The sequence below is a fragment of the Lucilia sericata genome, unplaced genomic scaffold (genome assembly GCF_015586225.1).
Source record: "Lucilia sericata isolate MDLA Ls3-8-SP2 unplaced genomic scaffold, ASM1558622v1 Contig001664F_arrow, whole genome shotgun sequence".
NCBI classification, from domain to species: Eukaryota; Metazoa; Arthropoda; class Insecta; order Diptera; family Calliphoridae; genus Lucilia; species Lucilia sericata.
In genome coordinates, this window is record NW_023995576.1 from 11,390 (window position 1) to 23,407 (window position 12,018).

At 36.2% G+C, this 12,018-nt stretch overlaps 1 protein-coding gene across 1 annotated transcript; it reads left to right on the forward strand.

The window, feature by feature from the left end:
* The first annotated feature begins 466 nt into the window (after window positions 1-466).
* LOC119612365 (protein tiptop) lies at window positions 467-8,389 on the forward strand. The gene is made up of 2 exons (XM_037968172.1): window positions 467-1,346; window positions 3,763-8,389. The coding sequence occupies exons 1-2, from the start codon at window positions 1,291-1,293 to the stop codon at window positions 7,361-7,363; spliced, it is 3,657 nt and encodes a 1,218-aa protein (XP_037824100.1). The 5' UTR covers window positions 467-1,290; the 3' UTR covers window positions 7,364-8,389.
* Window positions 8,390-12,018: the final 3,629 nt, after the last annotated feature.

Sequence of the window (12,018 nt, forward strand, 5' to 3'; positions counted from 1 at the left end):
TGTGCTTTATGGGCATAAAGGATTTTGGTTTTGTTGTTTTTTTGTCAAAGAACTCATAACAGGAAAATCCAATAGCCAGTTAGTCGCTAAAACGACTTGGCAAAGGCGACATCGTAAATTTCAAAAGAAAAAAAAAAACAATTTCTTAAATTTTAATAAAACAATAAAACAAAAAACCACGTAAATTTTTCAAAAACTAGTCAAGTTCTTTAAATAAAAACTAAATTGCAATAATTATAAAAAAAATTTAAAAAATGTTCTCTGCTGTGATTTATTTGTTATTTTAATTTTATTTAAAATATTTAAAAGCTCAATACTAAAATAAAATAAACAAAATTGAAAATAAAAAAACAAATTTTGTGGGGTGAAATTTAAAAAAAAAAACATATCAAAATTATTAAAAATTATGTGTTTTTATAAAAATTACTAATAAATCATTCTAAAAACAAAATTAAAAACTCCCACCCAGAGATTCTTTTAAGAAAACAACAACAACAACAATAAAATTCTTAAATACCAAAAAAGAAATGTCAACCCGTTATTTGCTATTTAATAACTTTGACCACTTTGACAGTTGATTTATTTGACGCGTGTGTTTGTTGTATAGTTGCTTAGTATACTTCAAGGGAGAGTGAATGTAAACGTCACTACATCTTTAACAGAATACAACAAAAAAAAAAAAAAAATAAGAAAGAAAAAAAATCAAAATAAAACCCACTAAATGAGTGAGTGAATATGAGTGTTTTTGATTGAAAGCTTAAAATGTTCTTCAACAACAAAACAAATAACAAACACAATGATGGAACGAACACACACACTCACACACGCTCAAAAACTGAATGACATTGACACAAACATCTAAGCAAACAAAGAAAAACATTAAAGTGACATTATACTTGTCAAAAAAAAGAAAAACTATTTAAATAACAAATACTAATTTGTTAAAACAAACATTTAAGCAGAATATTTAAATTTCGCCTACTTTAACAACCACCCCCTTCCCACACACACACACATACCCACAACCCATTTGCAAACCAACCTCCTGTTGAATTAACAAGTGTTTTTTTTTTTTTGTTTGTCTTGCGTTACTAAATGCTTGTTGATTTGTGTTGTATGTTGTGCGTTCGGAGAGGTGGCATTCCGCGTGTGCGTTATTTCCATGTGTTACTTGGTGTGTGTTATAGACCCTTTATTGTGTGTGCGTTTGGAATAGAATTTCGTTACAATTTTTTTTCTTCTACTTTTGCGTAAATATTGTGTGTGTTTCAACGTATCCAAAGCAACATTATGATGCTGCACGAGGCTGTTATGTTGGAAATCTATCGACAGGCTTTGAATGCAAGGTGAATATTAAAGTGAATTTTTATTAATTTTTTTTGTTTTTGGTTAAAATTTTAAAAAATTTTTTAATTATTAAAAATTGTATTAATTGAATTCATATACATTCTTCTACAAATGTAGAAAATGAAAGAGACAACTTAAGGCCCAAATAGACTACACAAGCGGCTTGACAAACATACCAATATTTTACGTTTGTGCAAGCCTGTTGTGTAGTGTATGAGGGTGTTTCGTGTTTGTACAAATGCTTGCTGTTCGTTTGTACAAAAATTAAAAAAATTTGATTTTTACACAAACATATTGAATTTTTGTCAAACCGTTTGTATTGTTTATATTCATTAACAACAAAATTTTCACAAAATTTCCATTTCTAAGAAAAATTGACATCTGTATCTTTGCAAGTCCACAAAAACGTGAAAAAAATCGGTGTTTGTGCGAGCAATGTTTATGTAGTGTGTGTGCGAATGAAAAAAGTATGTTTGATAACCCGCTTGTGTAGTCTATTTGGGCCTTTAACGAACAACTTTTCCATTCCCCTGTTAAACTATTCTTTTGTCAACAATACTAGAAAATTATCAGATAACCAGTATTCCATTAAAATGCTCGATTTCATTAAAGTTCAAATTCCGTCGCTATTTTTAAAAACCTTTCTTTCTAGTTAATCATTTAAACTTTCTTCCATCTTTGAATCATTTAGTACCGCTGTTTAAAAATGTATTAAAATTATGCTGAATTGGTTTTAAGTATATCGCCTAAAATGGCCGCTAGGGTCGAGAATGGACCGAGTTTCATATAATTTTAAAAAAGTGATTAGTTTCTTAATAATTATTTCAATATCATTATTTTTATACAAGGTGTTAAGTATATGGCGGGTAGGGTCAATTATGGTCCGATTCTTATAAAACCGGGAGATTAGGGTTGACGCTGGAATTGTTTATGACGAATTTCAACTTATGAAAGATTCTAGCCCTCTAGCTATAATCTTGTTTAGGTTTTAACACCTTTACAACAGACAGATGGACGGACATTGTTTGGCCAACTTAGAATCTAATATGCGGAAACCTACTGTAGGGTTGGTAGCTGAAATCATTGACCCATATAGCTCATTTTCAATACAGTGTTTATTATTCCAGATTATTTGTCATTGCAGCCTCTTAGTTCATTTCGTTTAGAATCTATCGCGACTACAAAAAACTGACTGACGGACATTGCTCTAATAAGAATTTATATACATTTCCGGGTACACAACCTTTATAAAGACGTTTTGCAAACGGTGTCTAACGTTGTCCATTTTCTATAACAGACAAATGCCCGCTTTTCCAATATGGAATATTTGTGAAAATCTTCAGCCCTCTAGTTCCTCTTGTTTAGATTGTATCGTGCCCATAACAGACGGACATTGCTAGGTCGTTTTAGAATCTGATAAGAACAATGCAAAACAGTGTTTATCAGCGGAAAATATTTGACACTGCAGCCCTCTGGTTCTTTTGATTGGAATAGGATCTATCGTTTTGCAACAGACGGAAGTTGATCGTGTTAGAACCTAGGACCCAGAATATACATATATACTCTTGTGAGACAAAAATTTTGATGTGTTATAGACTGATGTCCACATTTATAGTCGTTAGACAGACGGACGGATGGATGGACGGACATTGCTAGATCTTCCTAGAATCTGATAATAACCCACAATATATATACAATTATGGAACTACGACCAATATTTTCATGTGTTACAAAGGTTGTGGCACTTGTATGTGTAGCAAACATTGCTTGTTAAGGGAGTATATTTGTAAAAATTGTCAGGCCTCTTCATTGAGACTACAACAGTCAGGCGGATGGTCATAACTTGATAGTTTTAGAATCTGATAAGAATACTACGACTTTAATGGTTTACAAGCGATATGAAAATTTTCTTTTAACTTCGCAGGTTAAGAATTAGAATTACTTACATCACCGAGAAATTAGTTAAGAATGTGTATATGTATTTCTGTGACAATTATCATCATTGTAGGACTCCTCTTCAGACCCTATTGTACTGTCAAAAGGGTATCTTTTATAGTCTAAAAATCAGAATCACTTTTTACAACAAAGAAGATAGTTTGTATCTAGTTTTATAACAGTTGCCTTTCTTGTATTCCTAATGTTCTAACCCTATCGTCAGACATGGCTACTTTCTTTTAGAAAATAATACCGAATAGGTCTATCCTGATGTGTTGCAAATGGAATGACAAAATTGTATATTTAAGAATTTAAGAAATGAATTCATATTATGATGCCATAATAAATCGATGAAATAAAATATTTAATTTCATGCTTGAACTAAAAATGTTTATCATGATAATGTCTTCAATAATGCTTTTGATTTCTTTAAAAACAAACAAAATTTAATTTTACAATTTAATTAAATTTTACTTGCAGTGAACTTGCCAGCCCACGTTGTCAGTCACGCGAATCTACCGCCTCAGCTTCGGCCAACAATGATGTTCGTTGTCCATCAAATGAATCACATTACTCTGGGCATGAAGGTCATACACCGGCACAGACACCTACACCAACATCACCACCAGTTGGTCTACCGTTACCCGCAACATTGGCACCCGCAGCAGCAGCCGCTCTCTTACCACCACAATCAGCAGCAATGGCTGCATATTTTAATGCAGCTGCTGCTGCAGCTCAACAAAATCATTTACTATTAACAAATCCTTTAGCAGCAGCTGCATCGCTGGTACAACAGGCAACACAACAAGTTGCACATTCGCCGAATTCCCAACAAACCTTGACACCAACACCACCTAATGCCAGTGATAGTGTCGATACATCAGCATTGGATTTTAGCACAAAACGTAGCCGACGGAATTCTGACGATGATGCCAATGGCAGTGAAGATGATGAGGATGCAGCTGATGGCGAACGAATTGATAATGAGGCTGATAATGGAAATGATAATGAAGCAGAAGACCTGAATAGTCCATTAGATTTATCGGTAAATCATGGACGCAAACGTCAATCAGACGAAGAGGAACCCGTTTTAATAAGCAATCGGAAATTGGCAAGATCAAATGATTATAAATCATTGCCGGCTTCAAGTACATGGGTACCTCCAATAAATCCATATTTGGCAGCTGTTGCAGCAGCCAACATGTCACCAAAGACTCCACTCTCACTGGATTGGAATGCCAAAACGAAAATTGCACCAAATGAAGCTACCAAAGCTTTAGAGAAAATGACTGAAATGACAAGACTTGGAGGATCGGCAAAAACTGATCATACAGACAACTCAACTAGACATTCAACCAGTACTACCAGCACTTCCTCAACGACAACCACCACGTCAAATGGTCGTCACAGTGCTTGGCAATCACATTGGCTGAATAAGGGTGCTGATGCTGTCAAAGATGTTTTCAAATGTGTTTGGTGCAAGCAAAGTTTTGCCACTTTAGCATCGCTAACCACGCACATGAAGGAAACCCAACATTGTGGTGTTAATGTTCCACCTAGTGTTGGCTCAAATAGCACGGCAGCAAATAGTGGCGGCAATCAAACGACACAATCTTCCCATCATTCTCGTCATTCAACCACGCAAAGTAGTGGCACAGCATCAGCTCAAGCAGCAGCAGCATTAACTGCCAATAGTTCAGCAACATCTGGTGGCAGCAAATCTGATCTAAACATGCTAATCAAAGAAACGATGCCATTGCCACGCAAACTAGTGCGTGGACAAGATGTGTGGCTGGGCAAAGGTGCCGAACAAACGCGCCAAATATTGAAATGTATGTGGTGTGGACAAAGTTTCCGTTCTCTGGCTGAAATGACAAGTCACATGCAAGAGACTCAACATTATACAAATATAATATCGCAAGAACAAATCATTTCTTGGAAGTCAACCGATGAGAAAACGTCACGAGATAACAGCACTAGCAGTAATAGAGGATCTTCTGCAAATGCTGCCACCAACAACTCAGGCAGCAATAATGCTACGGTTACAGTTAATAACAGTGCTTTGTCTCCTAATGCTAATGCAACAAATTCCACTGTTAGTGCAGTGCTGACATGCAAAGTATGTGATCAAGCGTTTTCAACTCTAAAAGAGTTGAGCAATCACATGGTGAAGAACAATCATTACAAGGAACACATGATACGTACTGCAGCAGCAGCTGAAAATGTGCCAACAATGATTAGAGGCAGAGGTCGGCAGGCAAGGGAGAAACGCAAAAAATCCTTGCCAGTTCGTAAGCTGTTAGAAATGGAAAGAGCACAACATGATTTTAAAGCTGCCGGTCTAGATCAAGCTCTCAAGCCGTTACGAGATTTTGCCGTTTCTACGAAACTAGCCTGTGAAACTTGTGGTGATAAAGTAGAAACCGCCATGTTTGTAGATCACATTCGCCAGTGTATTGATCGTAGTTTGGTTTTGTCACCCAGATCTCAAAATAATAACAATAATACAATGAAATCTCCCTTTGGACCCTCAACGCCGCAAGAACGTTTAAGCAGTCCACAGACTCCACACAGTCGTAGTGATGGACGCAAAACTTCAGATGGTAATAGTTCCCCTCTGTCAGCAACTAATGCTAGAGCTGATATTTTGTGCCCCTTGCCTCCCACTGAATCGGAAAAGTCTAGCGGCGGCACTTCCGTATTAAGTGCTTTGGAGCAATTAATCGAAAAAAGTTTCGACTCAAGACCTCGTCAATCCTCCGCCTATGGAGAGACTACATCCGGAGGTACTCCCCTAGGTTCCAGTATACTTAAACGCTTGGGTATCGATGATAATGTTGATTATACTAAACCTTTAATGGATCCTCAAACTATGCAATTTTTACGTTCCTATTCGAATTATCCCTCAAATCGTGACCGCAGTGCCAGTGAATCGAGTTCAGTGTCCGAACGTTGTAGCAGTCGTTTAGAATCGTTTACCCCAGAACGCTCCTATGATCTATCCAGACAACCCACACCACGTCTAACACCCGATAAAAGTTATCAAACTCCTAAAGAAACTAGGGATGCCATGTACGCCACTAAAATCAAATCCGAGCCAATTGATAATAGCGATCAGTTAAACGATGCCGACAATATACCCATCAATGAAATACCAAAGAAAATTTCAGTTAAGAAAGAATTCAATATACCCGATGATCAGGAGGACTTGGATTGTCACAAAATGAAGGAAACTGACATGAGGCATAGCTCGCTAACACCCAGCTCTCGGGCCATTAGTCCCAGCATCAGTGAACGTTCGGCAACACCCAAGTCAACCTGTTCGAGTAGTGAAAAGAAACCGAATATAGGCTTAACAGAAAGTAGTAGTCTTAATGCTTTATCCTCCATGTTTAACAATCTTAATAACATGAACACAAATGCGATTAATAGTGCAACGGTGGAGAATAATAACAATAATACGGGTAACAACACAGTGGCTAAGAAAACCAATGCCAATCCTCTGGCTGCTTTACAAAAACTTTGCGAAACTACTGATACGCCTGCAGCCAATACACGCAGTTCATCCAATAGCAGTCACCACAACAACAATTTACCAACACATTCTAGTTCTTCTAGTGCTGGTGCCTCAAATGCGGGTGGTGCTAGTGGTAGCAGTGGTAGCAGTGGCAGTAGTGCCAGCATGTTGGCCTTTAGCTGGGCTTGCAATGATGCTGTTGTTACAGCTGATTCCATTATTAAATGTTCCTTCTGTGATACACCATTCAGCTCGAAGGGTGCCTATCGTCATCATCTCTCCAAGGTGCACTTTGTCAAAGATGACCAACATCATGATATGAATAGCATGAAATCACCAGCTGCTATGTCAGCCATTTCACCTAAATCGATGACTTCTCCCAAAAGTATGACTTCAGCTAAGAGTCCAGCAGCTCAACAGCAGCAGCAACAACAACGTTTGGAATCAACACCACCGTCCAGTGTTGCCACAACACCCACCATCAATCCCTACGATGAAAGTCCTCAATCGAAATTCTTAAAATATACTGAGCTGGCCAAACAGTTGTCGAGTAAAAATGCTTAAGCGTTGGTGGAGGAAGGGGTGTCCCTGTAGTAAAGGTATGAAATTGTGTATAAGTAGTGTTTTTTTTGGAAATCACTTAGTATTTTAAAGAAAATAAGTAAAATCTTTAAAGATCTTGAAAAAGTTTATCGAAAATTGCTTTACTGAAAAATAAGAAATCTTTAGATTTCGAAGTGTATATATTAGAAATTGAAGGTTTCTTAAAATTCAACTTTTGGTCCGTAAACGTTTGAATAATCCCCATAACCTGACTCAAAAAGAATTTAAAAATTGCTAGGGCTCTTTAATCCTTCCCTTATAGAGAAGCAGTACTTTGATAGATTGAAGTAGATCATAGGAAAAGTCATAACCTTGGCAGACATTTAATGGGATCAGCAAAATGTATCTTTTGATCCCCTAGAACTTATTAATCCTATTAGAGCAGATATCCATAAGAAAAGTCATGATCTTAGCAGACATCGCATCGGATCATATGATCAGCATTTCTTTTAATCATCTTGAGCTCATTATTCCTTCAGTTTTAGAAGGAAATTTATGGTATAATTTGAGAGGTAACGTTTTCAATGGCTGCTACATAGAACCAACTAAATATTAGAGATGATTCCATAAGAAAAGTCCCGATCTCAGCAGACATCTGATCGTTAGACAAGATCGATTCAATTTTTGTTTCCTTGTACAAGAATGTTGCTTTATTTCTAACAAAATCAACATCTTTTAAATACTTCAGATTTCTTTTCAAATACCTTGAACTTTACTGAACTTTTGAACTTTTAAACTGAAATAAATCTGCATTGAAAGCTAAGCCTTCATAATATACTGATGCCATCAGTGACCTTAATCAAACAAAATCTAATGATTTATTTTAATCTTGATAAATTGCCAAGATATTTGCTAACAAAAAATCTAACGTAAAAATATTGATTTGTTCTTTGGCCGCGCTAATAATTCATCTCTCTCATCTAATCTAAAAACAATAAATTTGCGGTAAAAAACACATTTTAACACTCCCACATGAATGAAAAACTTTTGATCGGAAAAAGAAAAAAACGCGTAAATTTAAACTACAATATAAAATAGAAACCATAAAGAACAAATTATTGAAGAAAACAATAACAACAACAACAAAATATGATTATAAACGTACCACAATTAATTGCCACACTTAAACTACTTGCTCACCTTTAAGCAGATGAAGCAAACCCAAGAAAAAATATCACTTTTTTATCGCGCTGGGAGTGTGTTAGTTGTTATACACATATGCCTGTTTAGCTGTATGTGTATATAGTTGTTATTAAAAGAAAAATATGTAAACAAACAACAAACAAAACAGGTACTCACTCCAGCAAGCTCCTCCTCACTAAATTTTCGCACACACACACACATACCTATACTCCAAAACTTTTAATGGCTAAATGTGGCAACAACAAAAAAAATATTTATGTTTGTTTGTTTAAGTATATGGCCACTTTAATATTGACGTTCAGTTGTTGCCCTGGTCTGTTTGTACTTTGACTGTTACCAGCCACCAACCATTCAAGCAACCATCCAGCCAGAACAACAATTGTGTAGAGTTTTAAACATTCAACCGATTTAGTCTGATACAAACGTATCAGAGACGACGAACACAAATTAATTGAAATTCATTTTCAATTTTCAACACAATGTTGTGTGTGGAGCAATGACGCTCTGTCGACGATGACGACGGCGTTGAGTAAGTAGCATGCATTGCAAATCAGCTAAGGTATGGCATAATTACCATGGTTGCCAGAGGTATGATGCAAAGGGAATGAATTGGGGGAGTTATTCAGTGAAACTTTGGGAATGTTTAGAAGTTGTTGGGGAGTGAATTTAGACTTTGGTTGCGCAAAGTTTTTATATTGTAAATTGTCCGCTATAAGAGGGTTTTGAATAAGAATGGATCATCGAAAGTGTTATAAATTTTTCATAAATTTGCCGCATAGATCTGGCTGTAACTTCGAAAACTTTGGCAAGTTTTAAATGTTGCTGAGGAGTGAATTTAGACTTTGGTTGCGCAAAGTCTTTAAACTGTAAATTTTCCAAGAATGGATCTTCGATTTTCCGTAAATTTACCGCATAGATCCAGCTCTAAAAGTCTAAAGACTTCCGAAGTAACATAAACAAACATTTTTTGAATCCAGAATTTCTTTGGTGGCATTTTTGTGATCGGTTTATTCAGCTTCCTACAAGAACACATCGCTGAGATCTATTTGTCATTGATATTTTAATCGAAATACCAAAAATATATAGCAACATCCGTTCTCGAGATCTCTACAACCTTCATGCTAAATCCGTATTATGGCTTTCGCTACGTAATGCACAGCTTCATCTTGAGGGAAACCAGAACGTTTACTTCTTTTCAGAATGATTTGCCTTCGATAGCTAATCGATATCCCAGCAATGTTAAGTCCTTTTGGAGATCCTCAAATCCTTTATGCTAAATCTGCTATTACGGTTTTTGCCATCTGATGCATAGCTTCGTTTTACAGGAACCAAGAACTTTTAATTCCCGTCTGAGTAAATTGGTTATCATGGAAATTAAGTTGTTTTATATCGCTTTTTGAGATAAATGTTAAGGTCTACGATCGATTTTAGTTTATTGGCATAGACTTAAGAATTCAAAACAAGCCTACCGTTCAATGGTTTCTCTACTCTGCTTTCCGGAGAATCAAGGCAATAACCAAATCCAATCCTATTCTAAGGGTAACTCTTCGTAAAACCCTCATTACCTTCTTTGTTAAAGAGGAGAGCTGGTAATCTTTCAGATATGGATATTTCAATGTTATGCTTTTTGGGACATTAAGAGCATTAGCTGGAGTTACATTATTTGTTTTCATCGAGGCTACAAAAGTCTTTAATGCCTATAGTAATGAGCTTTGAAACATTTAGATCGATTTCCCCCTTTCAGGTTTCGGTAGTTTAAGTAAAGTCGTTAGTTTATCTCCTTCCAGATTAGGAAGCTCTAATAGTTTCGGCAGTAAGAGCATACAGCTCCAAAGTTTTCCCCCTTCTGCTTCCAACAAGAAGACCTTGCCATAATGGTAATTACAGGTCCGTACATGGCTTAAAACTTACAAATGATGCTTTTTAAAAGACAGCTTTCCTTTTCGGAACGAAGTATCCGATCAATCTCTTCTAAATAAGTCAGATATTACCGGGTAATGTTATTCGCAATTTCCGCCTTTGTTGGTCGGTATATACAATAATATCCAGAGATTCTGTCTGAAGTTTTTCTGCTCTCTTCACCTTATAAGGTGATGCCCTACCACTGATCTTACACTTTCTCCTATTCTGGATCTGTCTGCTGCATCCTAAAGTATTTTGGGAGTCCGACATTCTAAGGGCAATTCGAATTCAGAGAAGTATTGTTAGAGTTTATCATGAAGGCACTTTTCCTTTAACTCCAGATGTCCTTCCTTCCTCTAGTGCCATTCTTAGTTTCTTCGTTTCCTCTAGCTGGTATTTACATACATAGTTCCAAAAGTTAGAGAAGAAGTGAAGATCGTTATCAACGGCTCTTTTCTCTTAGATCCTCTTCTAGCTGAATCAAGTTTGAGTTTAGTTCAGAATTCTGATTAATGAATTTGTGGAGTTCAAATGCCATGTACATAGCAGTGCTTGCTTTTTCGGATATTTCAAACGATCCGAAATCCTTGTTAGAGAAAAAGTGAAGATCGTTATCTACGACTCTTTACTTTTAGATCCTCTTCTAGATGAATATAGTTGTTGGTGTGGTTCCAAGTTCTGTTTGATACATTCGTGGACTTCAAATGACATGTATATAGCAGTGCTTTCTTTTGCACATATTCCAAATGATCCGAAATCCTTGTTAGAGTAAAAGTGAAGATCGTTACCTACGACTCTTTAATTTTAGATCCTCTTCTAGATGAATCTAGTTGTGAGTGTGGTTCCAAGTTCTGTTTGATACATTCGTGAAGTTCAAATGACATGTATATAGCAGTGCTTTCTTTTGCGCATATTTCAAATGATTCGAAATCCTTGTTAGAGAAGAAGTGAAGATCGTGACGACTCTTTTAGGTCCTCTTTTAGATCAATCTAGGTTGAGTGTAGTTCCAAGTTCTGTTTAATGCATTTGTGGAGTTCACCGATAGGCACGAAGCAGGCTGGTTAGTTTGAATGGACTATGTATTTTCACATAAAATCCGAAGAAATATCTATAAGACTCCAGCTATGCTTTATCAGTGTCTCTGATTGAAAACGAACCCACAACCTCCAATCTGGTAGACTAAAACTCTAACTATAACCCTACCAGACACACAATTTCTGGACCTATAGTCCCACCTTTATATCGTTTAACATTTATCACTCTTGTTCTCGAATAGTATGAGACCAAGGATGCCGTCGGTCTAAAACCCTTAGCATTTTACTGTTATTAAAAACTTGCCGTCGGCAAATAAGCAGTGAGAATTTCATGAGTATTACATGAAATCTGAGGAAGGAAGATTCGATGCAAGATCCACAAATTTGAAGTCTGAGCTCAAGACGGAGCATCTATTACCTCATGTATTTGACTAATTTCCCTTTATTTTTACTTTCTATTAATTTCCCAATTGTTAAAGAAATAGGGAATATGCACCTCTATTGGGTATCAGTAGATCGAAGATCGAAATTATTTT